Here is a 17,596-nt window from a genome sequence, read left to right as displayed (position 1 = left end):
GGGCTTTACCAGCAGCTGCACCAGGTCCTGGACAGGCGATGGGGACCCCTCGTCCCAGCACTGCTGCTGCTACATGGGGCAAACTTGGCAAAGTTTGGCTGCGAGGGCCCAGCTCTCTGCTGCGGGTCAGGGAAGAAGCTGGGAGAGCGACACTGCTCTGATTTACGCAGCAGCCTTGTCCCCTAAAGCATCAGAGGGGTCAAGTCTCTATAGAAACCCCACCAAAACACAAACACAGCCCATTCCCCAGCCCAGGAACTGCACTACTGAGCCCTCTGTGCCTGGGAAAAAGCTGCGTGGCACTGGGATTGCTGCTGGGAGAGGGAAAACCAGCGGCTCCTGCACCCGCTGCTCTGCCGGCTGCCTGAGCCCAGGGGATGCCACCACGGCCAAATGCTGCCCGCAGGTGCGATGCACGGGCAGAGCCAGCGTTCCTCTTCTGCAGTGCCCACTGCATTTCCTAGTCGTGCCTGGGCGAGGAGCAAGGCCGGGGGCTGTGACTGGTGCCCACCCTCCCCTCTCCTCCACAGGGATGGAGCAGCTCTAGGGCTGAGGCTGCTACAAGGATGCAAGACATTGCAGGGGGCTCCAGGTCCCTGTTTTCCCCAGAAAATGAGGCCGGGGGGGGCCCTGCAGCCCTGGGGGGGCACAGCCAGCCCAACAGGGCTCTTGCAAGAACCTGCCGGAGGGGACGAGCCAGAGCAGCAGTTCCCAGAGCCGGTGTTTGCCTTGGCAGCCCCAACCTCCATGTCTTGCTTTCCAGACGCCAAGCTCCTAGGGGGAATAGCTGGATGTCTAAAACCAGGTCTGGCAGTGGGGCTGGTATCTGGCTGGGGACATGGCAGCTCCCAGGGGTTGGGGTTGGCCCATGCCCCCGCACCGCATTCCTGCCCCGCTGCCGCCAGGCTGGGCTTTCCCACCAGCAGCCTGGCTCAGGCGCTGTGCCTGCTCAGCAAGCCCAGGCTAGGGTGGGGGGGGGACAGTGTCACCTGCTACGTAACACCCCTCCATTAGTTTTCCACCCTGCAAAGCCAGGGAGGATCGGATCCCATCCTGTCTCATCCCACCCCACCCCACCCCAGCCTCCTATAAGCCTGTCCTGCTCACAGCCCGGGGAGCAGCCACAGTTTGTGCTGCACCAAAAGCAGCTCTGGCCTGGGCAGCTCAGGCTCGGCTGGGGCTAAAGCTGCTCTGTCTTGCTCCAGGAGCAGCCAGGTGGGGCAGGACAAGTAGCGGCAGGGTCACCACGCTGTCCCAGGACTGGAGGGATGCTGCATGGCACACACAGCTTCCCTCACCTCCCCCCAGAGCTGAAGCGCACAACGCATCTCTCAAAACCTTTATTGTCAGCAAATAACAAAAGTCAGCCCCGCAGCGGCCAAGGGAGCCAGGAGAGAGCGGGGTGCTGGCACCCCAGGGCTCGCCGCCCCGGCGGGTCCCCTGCACCAGCCCACTCCCCGGCCCCCTGGGCAGCAGCAGGGCTGGGCGTGCATGGGGGGGACGGGTGAGACTTGGGGGGTACGTGTCATTCTCCAAAGCGAGGGGCACATTTACAACTGCTTATAAATAAACAACAACAATAAGAAACCTCAGGCTCTGGGAAGCAGGCAAGCATCCCGCCGCCGAGCCGCCAGCCCAATGCGCTCTGCCCTCCGAAGGCAGGGACCAGCCCACTCCCCCAGGGTTGCAGCCACCGGGTGACCCCCCGGCACGGGCTCTGCCACCGGCGGGGGACAAGGCTGCAGGGGTGGCCACCAACCCAAACCAGGCAGCAGAGCAGGTCGGGCACCTGCCTGGGTGCACGTACTGGGATGCCCTGGGGGTGCAAGGATGGGGATGCAGGGAGGTGCCAGACCCTGCAACCCCAACGGCGGCTGGGGTTGGCTGCAGGTCCTGGGGAGAGTGAGAGCCAGGGCATGGAGCCCGGGAAGGGCTGGGAGAAAGGCAGCGCTGCCAGGTGGGCCAGAGTCCTCAGGGGACCCGCACGTCCCCAGCGGCTGGCAAGGAACAGGGCTGGGTGCCCTGACCACCAGCCCCCATTCCTAAGCGCCGCGGGACGCCTGCCCAGCTCCCTCACCCTCTGTGTGGGTGACAGCAGGGAGCACCCTTCCACGGTGGGACTCCTACCACCACCTTCCCCCCCCACCCCCCCCAAAACCCTGCTCTCAGCCCCTCGGGTCCCACCTGCTGTCCCCTGCACACGGTGACATCCCCACACCTGCCCCACTGCCTCCGGCGCTCGGGGGGGGGCTGGTGGGAGGGCAGAGCGCATTGGGAACCACCAGAGACACCTTCTACCTTTGCCTTTAAACACTGAAGCTTATATTAGAGACTATGATATATAATCTGGAGGGCAGGGCCATCCTGCCCGGAGTAGAGACAGCAGAGAGAGCACAGCTCCGTGGCCAGCCTGGTGAGGGTCTGCTCCGGCTGCGAGCAGGAGGTTAGTACGGGGGCACAGAGCGGGCGAGCGGGCAGGGGGACGCCGCCATCTAGGGCTGGTTCTTCGCCTCGGGGTCTTTGTCGTAGATGTAGCTTCCCACAGCTCCGGTGTTGACTCCTGCATGGGGGGGGGGGGGAGATGCAGGAGGGTGAGGACCCGGGCGGGAAGGTGGCACGCTCCAGGGAGATGTCCCCTCTGGGCGATGGCATGAGCATCAAGAGCAGCAGCCCGGGTGGGGTGCGTCCCCCCAGAGCGGCTCCCCACCCCATGCGCCTGCAGGCACTCACCCTTTGGCCCGAAGAGGATCCCGTAGCAGGGCTTGTGGCAGTACGGCTGTCCGTCGTGCTGCGCAGGGCAGAGAGAGAAGCGTGTCACTGGGGGCGAGGGGCCGGGGAAAGGCCAGTCCCCAGGACACATCCCCCTTACTGGGTACCTCTCCCACTCTGCTCATCCCCTGAAGACACCTGCACCCCAGCGCGCCCCCAGGGCTGCTCCTGCCAGCCCTGCCCTGCCCTCTTGCAAAAGCAGGGGCTGCCCAACCGGCACGGCACGGCACAGCACAGCGCAGCTCACCCATGGCACGCTGGCATCCCCCACGCGCGCTGCCTGGGGGTCTCAGGGCCGGGACACCCTTACCTCAGCGTGGCCCCCCGGGGTCAGCGTCTTGCTGCAGCGCTCGCAGCGTAGGCAGGGACGGTGCCAGTCCTTCCCCAGCGAAGTCACCTTCTCAGCTAGAGCGGGGACAAGGAGGGAGGGTCACGCCAGCCGCCCCGCACGCATGCCGAGGGGGAGCACACCCCATGGGGACGTCACCTCTGCGTACAAAATCCCAAGACAGCCCTGTGCACCCCAGCCTCCCGCATCTAGCCCTGTGCACCCCAGCCTCCCGCATCTCTCCCACCCCTCTGCTGCCTCACAGGTGACAGAGGTTGGCCGAGGACATCTATTAAGCCCACGCCACCCACCTGGGAGGTGACAGCAGCGGACAAGATGCACATGAAGCCCTGCACCCAGGAGCTCCTCCAAGAGGACCCATCCCTGCAGGCTCCTTGGGCACATCCCTCTGTGCCCCCAACCCCATCTCTGAGCCAAAACCCCCTCCTAGCCCCTCTGCGTGCCCCGGGGGTCCTGCATGCAGCCCCAGCACTGTGGTGCTGTGCCACCCCGGGGCACGCGCCCACTGCCCGCTTGCCACCTTACCAAAGTAGACTCTCTTGCCGCAGCGTGGGCACATGTTGGGCTCCCCGGTGAAGGTGGTGACGCTGGAGGCTGGAAGAAGAGAGGGCATGAGCGTGGGAAGCAGAGGAACATCTCAGCCAGCACACATGGGTGCACAGGACCCCCCCCACATCTGCACCCCACGCCATCACCAAACGTGGTGGCTCTGGACCGGCTGAAGGCCACGACAGAGGGCCAGGCTGCCCATCCTGCCCTGCCCCTCACCTTTGCTGGGTCCCTTGGGAGGCGCAGCGTTCGCCTTCCTCTCCTCCACCTTCACCGGGTGCTCGATCGGTCCCGGAGCAGTCTGCCCCTCAATCTGCGGCTTGTCATAGATGTAGGACCCGGCACCGCCAATGTTCACCCCTGCAGTGGGGCAGAGAGAGGCTGTGGTGGCCTGGGAGCACTCGGGGTCTCCATCCTCCCCCCAGCCCCTGTCCCACCTCCCCCAGCCCTGCTGAGCCACAGGGCCACTGCAGACACTGCTGCACCTTGGCTCCGGCTTGCTTTCTCCTGACCCAGGCTTTCTCCAACCACGTCTGGGATAGGAGAACAACTCCACCTTCTGTTTGAATGGGAATTTGTCTTTTAAATATGAAAAAAAAAAAAAAAAAAAAAAAGGACAGCTGTCAGGACAGATCCCTCCCTCCCTCCAGCAGCTCTCCTTTCCTTCTGCACAAGGGGACGGCAGTGCTGGGACTGCAAAGTGCTGGCTTGAGGCTCAGCCCATGCTAGCCTGGCTCCTGGGGTGCTCTTTGGGCCACGGCTCCCCACCAGCAGGGATGGGGGGGACCTGACCCCTCCTGCAGCCCTGGGCACAGCCGCACAGGCACGGGAGGAGCACGGACGTACCTTTGGGGCCGAACAGCGTGGCGTAGCAGGGCTTGTGGCAGAAGGGTTTCCCATCATGCTGGGGAGAGAGGGGAGTGTTAGGATGCCGAGCGGCGACGTGCTTCCCTTGGAATCACTTCCATCCCCACAGATGTTCAGAGACCACCACGGCCGTACCTACACCCCAAAACGCACCCCCTGGACACCCTCAGCCTGCGGGTCTGCCAGCGACAGCCTAACCCGACCCAAGCACGTAAGGATTGTGCCTGCATGAAACGCTCCAGCTGCTCTGCTGGAGCACTGGCACCCTGCGGCAGTTCAGCTGAGAGGCACCTCTGAGTCCCAACCCAGCGGTGTGCCACTGGGACCCAGTAAGGCATCCCTCTGCCCCGTAAGCATCCTGCGTGCCATCAGGCCATTCTTAGGCACACAGACCACTGTGGCTTCCACCGAGCTTTGCCTTCCCCCCTCGCCTTGGCCTGAGATCAGAGGCCCCGCGTGGTTGCTGGTCCCAGCCCAGCTGCTATCGGCTGGGGGTGATTATCGCAGGAAGGCACGAAGCGGGCGATAAGCCCCGGAACTCCCCGCAGTCATTTCTCATGGGCCAGTGGAAACCGAGTCCAAAAGAAAAGAAAGAGCGTTTGTGGCTGGGGCAGGGGGCCAGCGGGGCTGCCATGTACGCCGCCCCATGTAGAAAACCCACCGGGACCCCGTCCTCGGGCATGAGCCCACCCCATCGCCTGCTTGGCTCCATTCAGCATCCCAGCCCTGCTTCGTGCCCCGTGCTCCTGCCCTCCATCCCCTCTGCTGCAAGGCAAGGATGCCTTGCCCAAAGCGGGCCGGGCGGTAGCCGAGCAGAAGCGATGTCCCTTCCCTCACTTCCCCGAGCGGTGCTATGCTGAAGGCGAGGGCTGGGAGCAGCCAGGGGCAAGGCTGGGGGAGCGAGCAGGCAGCTGGCTGGCAGCAAGCAGCTGCAAAATATCGCAAGGCATAAATATCGGCGTGCTCGCGGCACTACCATGCCGGAGGAGAGGGTAAACATTTAGCTGGTCTCCCCGCGACATCTTTCCAAGCCAGCCGGACACACTGGCTTGAAAGGAGGGAGAAAAAGCAGGGAAGGGCCAAATCCTGCTGTCGGCGCAGTCGGTGGGGGCTTGGCTGCCATCCCCCATGGGAGGAGAATCTGGCCTTATATGGAGAAGCAGCAAATCCCCCGGACTTAACCCGGCCCGAAGCACAAATCCACCCGCACAGCCCTGTCCTCCCCAGCAGGACCAGCCCCACTCCCCTTTGGGCTGGTGGCAACCAGCAGGGCTGTCCCCGCCGCCGCCCGCTCCCCAGCTGTGCCGCGTGCTAAAACCGTGCTAAAGAGCTGGTGACACTCTGGCATGACAGGCACTGTGCAAAACCCAGGGCACCGGGTGTCACGCCAGGGCATTGCACAGTTGCTCCCAGAAAAACACAGTTGCTCCCAGGCCCAAGCTTCTGCCACCACCGGCACGGCACCCTCGTGTTCCCAAGCGCTCGGCAGCCGCGGTGGCATCGAGCTCCAGCGCAAGCCCTAGGGCACCAAAAGCCCCAGTGCCGAGCTAGCATCGCCATGGCAACCTGTGCATCCCCAATTTTTGGCATTTTTAACCACACTCTGCTGCAGGCTTTAGGCACCCGCACACCTTCAAAGCCGCTGCGATGCCCAGACAAGCCTGCCCGGTGCACAGAGCTGCTTCAAGTGCTTGCTGGGGCATGCCAAGCCCTGCCACAGGCAGCCTGGGAGCCCACATTGGGGTGGCACAGCTGAGGCACCACATGTGTACGAGAGCTCTTGAGCACCACAAGTTGCAGCAGCAGCATTTGAAGCCACAGGGCGTGCTCCTGGGCTTGCGTGCCCACCCGTGTGGCATCAGGTACTTGCCCCAACCATGATTCCTGGGACTCCCTGTCCCTGGGGTGCTGGAGAGCCCTGGAGAGACCACCAGGCCACCCCTGGAAGAGTGCTCCCCCCCTATCCGCCGCAGCGGCTCTTACCTCGGCATGCCCGCCCGGGGTCAGGGTCTTGTTGCAGCGCTCACACTTCAGGCAGAACTTGTGCCAGTCTTTGCCCAGGGAGGACACCTTCTCGGCTGCAGGGAACACGAGAGAGGGGTGAGCGACTGCCCAGCACCTGCTAAAGCCCCTGGGGAAGTCAGGCTCTGGGCACTGTGGGGGGCTGCACTCGAGGGGGGCTGCTCATTGGCATACTGTGCAAATCAACCACGCTGCAGGGACCGCTCTGCTGCAGCCCACAGGGTCCTTGAGACCATTCAGGCCATGGGCATGGCCCCCCCCAGCCTCTGACCCCGCCAACACTGGCTTTTGCCATCGCACAGACACCCTTTCCCACGCACCAGTCCAGCAAGGGTAGTATTTTCCTTTCTACTCCCTGCATCTATTTTTACCCGGCACGTTACCCAGAATGACCCTGCTCCCATTCAAATATTTGGTGTTACCATGCCCACCCCACCCGTTCAGTCATGCCTCCCCCACGCACACCCAGCTGCTCGGGCTCCCCAGGGAGCCTCGGCCGCAGCTCCGGAGCTGCTCCCAGGACACCCACCCGCCTCCAGCCGGGAGGATGGGACGGCAGACAGCCTCCAGTGTCGCCGAGGATGGACATTTGGCCCTGGAAATCACTTGTTTCTTGGGCATGCGGGTGTTCCCCCCTCGCCCTCAGCCCGGGAGCAGGCGCGACGTGCAGACAGGTACGCAGGCACCATCCCTGTATTGCCCCAGAGTGCCACGAACCTGCGGAGCAACTCGCTGCTGGCACCAAAAACAGTTTCAAAGCCTCAGTGGGCAAATTCAGGGAAGGAAAATGCTTTGAGACCGGTTGCGTGAATGCACCTCCTCCAAGCTGGCCCCGAGCTGTACGTCTCAGAAGCACCCTGGGAGGTAGCACGGGCTGTCAGTCCTCATCCCGCATCCCCGGCCTCGCACCGTCCCTCCACCCTCCCAGCTCCTGGGGGGCCAGGCGCTGCCCCGTGCCCCCCGCCGATTCCTGTTCGCCCTCCCTCTCCCCCGCACATGTGCAGAGACAGCTGGAACACAGCATGATCCTGTTAAAGCCACCGTAAAACTAAATCAAAAGAGCCAAATAAAATATTTAACAAGCAAATAAAAGCGCAACCGGAGCCCAGCCCAGCTCTACAAGAAGACCTCCTCCGCAGCAGCGGGTTTCCCAGCCCTTTTTCCACTGAGGACCTCAGCAAATGTCACCTGTCTGCATCAGGTCAAGATGGGGGTCAACAGCTCCCTGGGGGCAGGTCCTGGCTTCCAGAGCCACCCTCCTCCCAAGGCAAACAGCTGCATCTGGGGCACACCGCAGGGCCAAGATAAGTCAAAATAACTGCCATCACCCCCCAAAAAATCAGCTCTGGTGCAAAGCAGGGTGGCCAGTGGCAGAGGAGGGCAGCACATGGGGGCAGAGCCAGATCCATCGCACTGGGGTGCAGGGGAGAGCCCCGAGAGCATCCTCAAGCAAAGACGTAGAGGACTGGCTTGGGGGACCGGCATCAGCTGGAAGCAGCTCTGGACTGACCTCCGGTGATGCCACGCATGAGTCCAGGCTGTTGGACCAAACAAACCCCAGGTGGGAGCAGACGGCAGGGTGAAGGGATGCCCCGCTGCAGCCGGGGATCTGTGCCTGCCTGCTCAAAGCTGCCAGGGCAAATCCCTGCTGGTCCCCAAGCCCGGGGGGCTCAGGAGGGCTCGTGCTTCCCCAGCCCCTCGCAGCAGGCAGCACACGGGGAATGGGCCAGGGCCGGACCCTGCCCCCCCATTCCTCTGCAGACCTCAGCTGCCCCTGGGGGCAGAGGACCAGCCCCAGGGCACACAGCCCCCAGCCCCGCAAGCGCTCCCCAAAAGCGAAGGAGAGAGACATGGAGGTCCCAGCACGCTGCTGCCTTGGGGCTGTTGCAGGAACCCTGCATCCCCCCAGCCCTCCCCAGCAGGAGCGGGTGCCTCCCTGGGGCGACCAGAGAGGAAAATGGAGCGCGATGGGCTGAAAGCTGAGCCAGGGGCTCGGGGCCAAAGAACCGCTCAGCTTTGTCACAGAGGATGCACAGCCAGGCCAGGCTGCTCTTTGGCTGCGTCACCCCCAGCTCTTCCCGCCGCCCCGGCCCAGCACTGTCGCGGCCCCAGGTACAAAGCAAGGAGGAAAATCCCAGCGGATGTTTTCCCTGAGGCCATTGCAATTACAGCTGGCCACAGCCCACACCATCTCCTTCCTGTCCCCCCGAGATGAGATGCCGCCCCAATGTGTCCTCCCCCCATGATATTTCAGACAGCTGTAAATCCCTGCTGCTTCCTGACAAATGCACTCCCCCCCCGCCAAGGCATCCCCGAGCCATGCAGAGCAAGAGGGACCTCGCTGGCACCCGCAGCCCCTGGCAGGGGACAGGGCAGGAGGGAGGAGGTGGCCCAGCGCACCGTCCTGCTCCCGGGGCACTGGGACAGCCCGGGAACTGCAGGGGCTGCCCCTTGCCCGCGGGTGGAAATGTCACGCAGATGTTGGTCAGACATCCTCTGGCTGCAAACAAGGGCTCCCAGGGGCCAAGGCCGGGGCCGGCACAGCCGGGATGGCTTTCCAGGCAGCATTGTTCGCACCGAGCGGAGGAAGCAGCTTGGAGCCACCCCAGCCCATTTCCAGGGCAGCGGCGTCCCGCCTGTGGCCATGCTGCCCCATAAATCACTGTGGAGGGAAAGCACCAGCGCCCAGATTTCCTGCCCCCCCGCCTCACCAGCTCCACTGTTGCATCAGCTCCGGAGGAGAAGCCTCTGGCCACGTCCTCCCGCTGTGGCAGAGATCCCCGGGCAGCTGCTGGGGGGACCCCCGCTCCACACCCCCGACTCCAGGGGGGCACCCCACCATCAGCGCTGCAAGAGCAGCCTGGGGGCAAAGCAGGACCCGGGATCCATCCCGCTCCGTGCAGGGAGTACGGGATGGCACGGGGCTCCGGCGAGGGCTTCGCTCGGCCAGATGTCACACCGCACCCAGCCTCCACCACCGAACGCCATGCCCCGCCACGCTGGGAAGGGACGGGCCAGCGCCCACGTCTCAGCATCACACCGAGCGCACGCGGGTCCTGCCCCGCTTGCTGGATCCCACACCTACACGCTCAGCCTGTGGCAAGATGCTCCCCTCAAGCCCACCAAATTTAAACCAGCCGTGCAGCACTCCCCGGGAAGGGCGGATTAAGGGCATTCGCCTGCAGGAATTTGGCCTCTGGCAAACGTGCGTGACTCGGGGTTTGCCTGCCCTAGGTTACCCACCTCGCCGTGGGTGGGCACGGGGTGCCCATTGACAATAAACCTCTGCCCTAGGGGAAATGCCCCCGTGGAGGAGAGGTGGAGGCACGGCTGGGTACGTGGCCAACTGCGGGGTGGATCTGCACCGTGCAAGGAGTGCAGCCCACGCTGATGAGGAGCACCACCAGAACCAGAACTGCGGCTGGGGGGAAATCGGAGGCCAGGAGTGGGAAAGAGCCCAAGGGGCTGCCAAGGCAGTCTGTTCCTCACAGCTCTGCCAAGGCAGTCAGCTCCCCACGGCTCTGCGGCAGCCCCACCCCAGAGACAACGCTGCTCATCCCTTAATTATCCGCCATGCCCAGGCAAGGCAGCTGGCGCGGGCCAGATGTGGATGCATCTTTTCAGGGTGGGAAGGGAGCATCCCTCCTCCCAGCCTCACCAAGCCGGCTCCGTGCCCTCGCACAGGTATTTCCACGGCCTGACGTCAGCGCTGCTTCCAGCCGGAGGCTTATTCAGCAAAACAACCGTAGCTGCAGCCGCGTCTCTGCAAAGGGCTGGGCCGTGCCCCATTCATCCCACCGCAGCCCTGGGAGGACGCGGGGAAGGGCTGACAAAGCCCAGTCAGGCGATAAAGATGCCAAATCTCCACAGTCTCCCAGTGACAGGCATCCTTGGAGGAGAGGGATGCTGTCAGATCGACCGCAGATGCGCTTCAAAGCAGTTGCAGGCACAAAGGAACGAATAAGAGAGATCAGCCCAGGGAAAGGAGCCTGGTAAATGGCTGGAAACAAAGCCGAAAGCCCAGGCGGCTGGCTGCCTCGTCCTCTCCCCAGCCCCTTGTAGCGTGGCCAGGAGATGGAAAAGGTGTAGGGACGGGCTTCAGGATTTCCTGCCATGCCGTGCCGTGCCGCCAGCCGTGGTACCCCACCGGTCCCCAGGGAAGGGTCTGTGCTGCCTTCCCACATCCCCCACCCCATCCCCTCCTGCCCTCCCTCCTCAGCCACGGCCAGGCAGCTCCTCTCCCCCGTCAGACAGCTGGTGCTGACGGTTACACCGCACTGTGATTTTGTGGCCAAGACGTATATATTTAGCTCCCCCGCAGCAAGGCGAGGCAACCCCTCTGGCCCCGGAGCCGCTCGCTTGCTGGGCTCCTTCCAAGCGTACAACAAAGCCAGCTCAGGATGGGCTCGCCGGGGAGCGCAGCCGGGAGCGGGGAACGAGGAATACCCCACGCGGGGGATCCTGCTTGCCAGGGCCTCGCTTCCAGGCGAGCAGAGGCGAGGTCCTCCCCAGGACCCGAGCTCCCGCGTAGCCCAGCCGCTTGGGCACGAGCAAGGGTTATTTGATTTCCATCTGCAGCCCTAAGGCGCGGCAAGGGTCCCGTCCACCCCACCGCTCTCTGCTGACAAAACCTCACCTAGTGCAAGCATTTTCCTGGCCGTGAGCCTTCAACCTCCCGCTCTGGTTCACGGGGCCAGGACAGCCTCCAGCAAGCCCCTCTCTGTTTTCCATGGGGCTGCTGTACTTCATCAAGCCGTGTCGGCACAGGATGCATCCCTCCGGCTCTGAGGCCGGCCAGCTTGACCGTATCTGTGCTGGGAGAGGATCAGCAGCGTTTCTTGCCAGGCACCGGCTTCAGCCAGGGCTGACCCCAAGCAACCAGCTGCTTTCTTGCTGCGGCGCAGACCCGCACGCGAGGCGTTGCAGGCAGGACCCCCGGGCAGCGGCAGGAATCCAGCCAGCCTGCAGCCCTCCCCTCGCCCCGCCGCACGGCGAGGGGCAGAGCGGCCAGCAGAGAGCTGGGGCACGGGCGGGCACAGAAGCAAAACCCCTCCCTGGGTAGTTGCCGGTCTGGAGCACTGTGTTCCTCCTGCACACTGAGATACCATCTTTGGCGGGCAGCGCCGGGAGGATGAGACAGTTTCCTGGCCCGTGTTGGTGAGAGCAGGACTCAGAGACACGCTGGAGCAGCCAAGCCTGTCTAAGTGCCCCTCCAGCCCCACGGCTCCTCACCTCCCCACCCTGCCGGCTCCCCGCAGCCACAGGCACAACCAGCTCCAAGCAGGGTTTGGCCCAGGGCTGTGGGCAACGCGATATGAACAGAGACGGCAATGGGAGAGGATGCTCGGGACCTCCTGGGGGCCGCAGCACCGGCACTCCCCGACGGCAAGTGCACGGCGGGCCGGTGGGAGAGCTCTCCCCACCCACGTGCCAGGACCCCACCATCACCCTCTGTGGTTGCTTCAGGGCCTCACTGGCAGGAGCGATGGGCACCACCACCCCACCACAGCCAAAAGCGGCACCACGGCACACGCTCCAGGCTCCGTATTTGACCTCAACGTTGCAGCAACGCATTTTCCACTACTTGCTTGGGCGTTCCTGCTCCACCTTTCCTTGCCTTTCCTTTCCAGTCCCGTCACATCACCTCTCCCCATCCCTGTATCTCTGCCAGGGACAGGGAAGGAGGACGGGAACACAAGGAGCTCTGCCCAAGACCTGAGACATGAGCGCAGAGCTCTGCAAACCAGACACCAAACGGAGGCACTCAGGACCAGCCAGGCTTGCAGAGAGCTGCCTGCCAGCCCCAGGCCTCCGGTACCCACAGCCCCGGGAGCGGCACCGCTCCCCGCAGGCTGGCAGCGCAGGGAGAGCAGGGCACCCGGCCCGGCCAGCACAAACCCCTGGCACAACCCCTGCGGGCACATCCACGTGGATCCCCGTGTCCCACAGCAGCTGAGCCCCAGCTCCCTGCAAGGCAGGCAACCGTCCACGAACACGCACACGAGATGCCAGCACCGCACCGTGCGGGAGCCCCGGCAGCTCCAGCAAAGCACGCACTTCACAGTGAGCGAGAGCAAGGGGGCCGAGACCTCACACCGTCCCGTCCCGCCCTCCCACAGATAATTTTCTATAGCTCGCGCTATTTTCCCGAGGGAAAAGCTAATGCTAATCAGCCCGTCCTTCAGCTTTCCACAGAGGCATCTCCCCTCGGCAGGGCCCTGCTCAGGGAGTGGGGAACTGGTGCATCCTTAGTTACCATTCTGCAAGGTCTCAGCCGCCCTGAGACATCGGAGCAGGCGGTTACCCAAGGAGCCCAGCCAGCCTTCGCGCTGGCAAGGCAGGGGCCGTGCTGACGCCGACGTGCCGACTGCTACGCTTGAAGAGCCGCTTCCTTTGTTAGGGACGGCTGTAACTGAAATAAAGCCCTCCTGCCTCTCCTGCCCAGGCGCCGGTGGGCCACCGTCTCCCAACAGCCAGTGCCCGGAGCCAAGAACAGCGGTTATTTATTAATTGCAAAGCGGCTTCTGCAGCTTGAATTTCTGCAGAGCTGACCCACCGGTGTGGTGCTTTGCAGGGAGAGCACCCCACACCTCACTGCGCCCCTCTTCTCTGGTACGCTTGGGACATCAGCGTGACAGCAGGGTCAGGCGTCTCCTGCAGGCCCCTCTGAGCACGCCAGGCTTGGAGCCTCCTTGCTTCCCAGCTGGATGTGTTCCCTGGCCTTAGTGGCCCCCAGCACCCCACCGGCAAACCGTCCCCAGAGAGCAGCTTTGCTGCTCCGGCTGCAGACACGGCCAGAACAAGCCCCCGGGCTACCGGGTAATTCCCACGTGCTTTTAGGATGCCCCTTCCCAAACAAACAGCGCAGCAGCCTCCCGCCAGCCCTCAGACACCCCAGCACATGCAGAGAGCTCCCCGAAAGCCGCCCGCCGGCAGACCCCGCTGCACGTGTGCTTGCCGCATCCCTGTGGCTTTCGCCTGCCTCGCGCTTGGAATGGGAAAACAGGAAACCTCCCGCCACCGCGATCCCCCGCAGTTCCCTGGGAAGAGAGGACGGGAGGCAGAAAGGCTTGGCCAGGGCTCCCGGCGACCCTGCAAAACTCATTTAAGGCTAGCCATGCAAAAGGGCGCTGGGGAAATGTGCGGCTGTTTGGCTTCGGGCGATTTCGGGTCCCTCCGGCGCTTCCTGCCAGAAGAGATAACCCAACCCCAACCCCAACCCGACGCCACCTGCCAGCGTGGGATGGGAACCGGCCCCGACAGCCACCGGCAGTGCTGCTCCTCTGGTTAAACATTCACCTCATCCCTCCAACCTCCCCAAAGCAGGAAAGTTAGCCCCAGCTGCTCCTGGAAACAATGTCACAGACCTCAGCCTGCCTTTAAAAAAAAAATAGAAAAAAAAGCCAGAAAACTATTTTTATATTTCCCTGTGCTTTTTAAAGGAAAAAAGCTCATTCTGTAGCTCAGGAAACGCCCACATCCTCCTGACTGCGCAGGGAGGAGCCCACTGGATTTTTCCAGGGAGCATGAAGCAACAGGCAGGCTGGAAATGAGTTTTCCATCGGTACCCATGATTGTTGGTGTTGGTCAGCCGCTCAGACACTGCGCGGGGCCGGGAACGGGACGCGGTGGCATTTCTCACACATGACCCCCGGCTGCAATCCCAGGCATTCGAGAAGTTATAGTTGCCAGCGTTCATTCAGTACATGCAAGGAGCGCTCCCAACAAGCGGGGCTTTATGAATCACCTCCCTGTTAAGCTTCGGGCCAGCCAAGGAATTCACAAGCGTTACCAAACCCCAGGCGCAGCGCTCCCATCGCCTTCCCACCGAACCACGCGGTCCATCGGGAGGAAACCCCAGGAGCCGTGTCCCGGAAAGACGGCTCGGGGGTTGCATCCAGTTTCTATGCATTAAATAAACAGACCCGGGTTTATTCTGCTGGAGCCTGGGTGGTTCCTCAAGGAAAAGCTCAAGGCGTCCGCAAGGACACGCTCCAGCCTATCGCAGCTCCAAGCACAGGGAAGTTTTTGGCTCGCTCCCGTTTTGAATTACCCCCCCGGTCTCTCTTAGGGGCAGCGGGGGCCGCGCAGCCCCTGCGGGGAGGTGTGTGATGGGGGCTGCCGGGCACCTGCCTACTCCCTGCCTGCAGGACAAGGCATCCCCCGGGGAGGCAGGAATGGGGAAGCCAAAGAGCAGCAGAAACCTGGACATGGACCACTACACCTACAGAAACCCACCCGGGGAGAGAGAAAGATGGCACGCAGCTGGGGGCATGGGGTACAGCACTGTTCCCCCCCCCCCCCCCCCAGACCACATCCCCAAGAGACCCACAAGTCCCCCAGCACATGGGGAGAGACAAAGAGCACGGGTGCTGCTGGGGGCCGGTGCTTCACCTCCTGGCACAGCCTGGCCTCCTCCAGCAGCGAGGTGGGGGTCCCTGAGCCCAGCTCCAGCCCCCCCCCACGCAGGCCAGGCTCGTCCCCAGAGCGAGAGGAGCGACGCTGACCCCGGGCCAGTGCCCAGCTGGCTGGACAGACACGCTATTTTCTGCTTAAAAAGGAAAAGATTCACACAAGCAAAGACATCCAAGGGGCTGAGCCCTTCCCACCCCCACACAAATAGGTTTATTTAAGGGAGGAAGACAGCAAATTCCTATTTCTCTGTGTTTACTTGGAGATGGCCGGAAAGGAATGAAAGCACCATTGCCTCAAACACTCAGGCACCATCATGACCCTTTGGTATTTCTCCACCAAACAAACATGCTGAAGCAGCAGGGGCTGGACTCTGGAGCACCGGAGGGAGACGGGCAGGGAGGGGTGCAGGTGGGCAGCACCGGGCCAGGCCAGCTGGACCCTGTGGCCAGCAGGTCCCAGGAGGCAGCTCGGGCTGGAGTGCTGGATCCGTCCCCAGAGCCACCATGAGCCTTCAGTGCAGCCCTGGGGATGCCCACCCCGGGGATGCCCACCCCGGGGAGGCTCCCGGCTGGGCATCGCCACGCAGGGGGGAAGCGGGCTGGAACAGGCTCCTCGGGGAGCGGCGGTGAGGCACCAAAGCAGGAGATCTGCCCTCGCTCCCACCTCCGCCCTCGGCATTTTCTGCAACCTGGGCGGTGGCGCTCAGCCCGGGATACCTGACGGGAGACACCCCAGCCCCGGTTCCCAGAGATCCTGACCAGCCACAACCCCAAGCAGAGCCCTCGGAGACCTGCAGGGACGCGCTGCTGCCGAAACCCAGCCCGGACACGCTTGAGCCCAGAAGCTGCCTTTGAAAAAGTCCCGTACAAACCCCAAACCGTTCATTAGCTCTCCCACCTAAGGAAGAGCCCGCAAAGGGCTGGGTGAGAGGCGAGATGGGGAGGGGTGAACGGCACACCTGGAGCGAGGTTTGCAGGGAATGGGAACAAATTAGCCGGGAGAAGGTTTTGGTTGCACCTGCCACCGCCTGCTCCTCAGCACCAAGAGACCCCCCCCCTGCCCACCACCCCATCCATGTCAGACGGCCTGGGTTCCCCTATGACCCAAGCCAGCGGCTACACGGGAACGTGACCCCCCCCCCCCCCCCCCCAGCACCAAAACAGGCTGCGGGCACACACCCCAACGGAGGCTCCTCTCCCCCTGCTTCACCTCCTCACCCCAGGCAGCAGGGGAGGGTGCTCCGACCCCCCCCCCCCCCCTCCCCGCCACCCAGCCAGCAGCATCCCCCAGCACAGCCCAGGGATGGGGGCCCGGGGGGGGGCGGCGGGGGCAGAGCAGAGGGGCCGCGGCCGCTGCGAGGGGGGTCCCCGGGGGAGAAGCAGCTGCTGCCGGGCAGGGCGCTGGGTGCGCCCCACTGGGGAACCGCGGTCGAGCGTGGGGAGAAGCCGGGGATGAGCCGGGCTTGGGGACGGAGGAACCGGGGACACACCCCGGCTCCGGGAAGGAGGAAAGGACCCGGAGATGCAGCGGGGTTTGGGGAAGGGGGGAAGCAGGGATGAGCGCCGGCTCCGGGACGGAGAACCGGGGACAGAACGGGGGGGGTCCCGGGGATGCGCGCCCGGCTCGGGGAGGGGGATGCGGGGCCGGGCCCCGGGGATGCGCTCACCGAAGTACACGGTCTTGTCGCACTTGGGGCACTTGGATGCCATGGCGGGAGAGTGGAGCCGAACCGAGCCGTGCCGAGCCGCGCCGTGCCGTGCCGTGCGTCCCGCTCCGCCCGGCCCCCGCCCCCTGGCCCCGCCACCGCCGCCGCCGCCGCCCCGGGCGGGGGGGGGCCGGGGCGGGGCTGCCCGTGGAGCGTCTGCCCGGCTCGGCTCGGCTCGGCTTCGGCACGGCCGGGCACCGCTCAGCACGGCCCCGAGCACGGCAGGTGCACGGGCCCGGCCGGCAGAGCCCCCACCCGGGTCAAAGCTCCCCCTGCCCTGTTCGCCATCTCTGAAAGCCCAAAGGATGCAAGTGCTCACGATTCCCCTTGCCGGGGGGGGGGGGGGGGGGGGGAGGGGGGGAGAAAAAAAATTTAAATACAAAGGTTGCAATTAAGCAATGTGACTTGTGGGGTTTTACCAGCTCTGTGCCCCGTCCCCTCCTCCGGTGCGCGGCCGAGCAGCGGTGCCACCTCGCCTGTCCCCGGGTGAGTCCTGCATCCCGGCCGGCTGGCACGGACCCACGGGACCAGCAGATCCCATTGCCACGACCCCCGGCCCAGGGCCCGTGCGAGAAACGGAGCGAGCACAGGAACCGGCTTGCCCTCTCTTTTAGGTACAGCTAAGGGACAGTTAGGCCCCTCTTTTAGGGACAGGGCAGCACCTGGGGGGATGCTTTCAAACTCTGGGTGCGCACAGTTAGGCTGGTCAAAGGCTAGCGTGGACTGTGCGGCTGCAGAGGGGTGTACAGCCGGGTGCTGGGGTCCTTCAGGGTGGCACACCGGTGTCTGAAGAAGCCCAGCACCACCCGCACTGGCCAAGAGACCACCGGCTGCATCCTGAAGGCAGCCGCCCTCAGAGCGGCCAGCCCCAGCGCCGGAGCGCTCACAGAACGGCTGTGCAGGAGCTGGTTTGGTGGGAC

General features: G+C 64.1%; 1 protein-coding gene across 1 annotated transcript; it reads right to left on the bottom strand.

Annotated features, from left to right (window-relative positions):
* Positions 1-1,327: 1,327 nt before the first annotated feature.
* CRIP2 (cysteine rich protein 2) lies at positions 1,328-16,773 on the bottom strand. Its single transcript, XM_049808435.1, has 8 exons — positions 16,638-16,773; positions 6,518-6,612; positions 4,514-4,571; positions 3,887-4,027; positions 3,644-3,712; positions 3,080-3,174; positions 2,731-2,788; positions 1,328-2,560 (listed from the first exon to the last, which is right to left on the bottom strand). The coding sequence occupies exons 1-8, from the start codon at positions 16,678-16,680 to the stop codon at positions 2,493-2,495; spliced, it is 627 nt and encodes a 208-aa protein (XP_049664392.1). The 5' UTR covers positions 16,681-16,773; the 3' UTR covers positions 1,328-2,492.
* Positions 16,774-17,596: the final 823 nt, after the last annotated feature.

Source organism: Accipiter gentilis, chromosome 8, assembly GCF_929443795.1.
Source record: "Accipiter gentilis chromosome 8, bAccGen1.1, whole genome shotgun sequence".
Lineage (NCBI taxonomy): Eukaryota > Metazoa > Chordata > Aves > Accipitriformes > Accipitridae > Astur > Astur gentilis.
The sequence above is the reverse complement of the archived record's forward strand: the minus strand, read 5'-3'. Positions and strand labels throughout refer to the sequence as shown.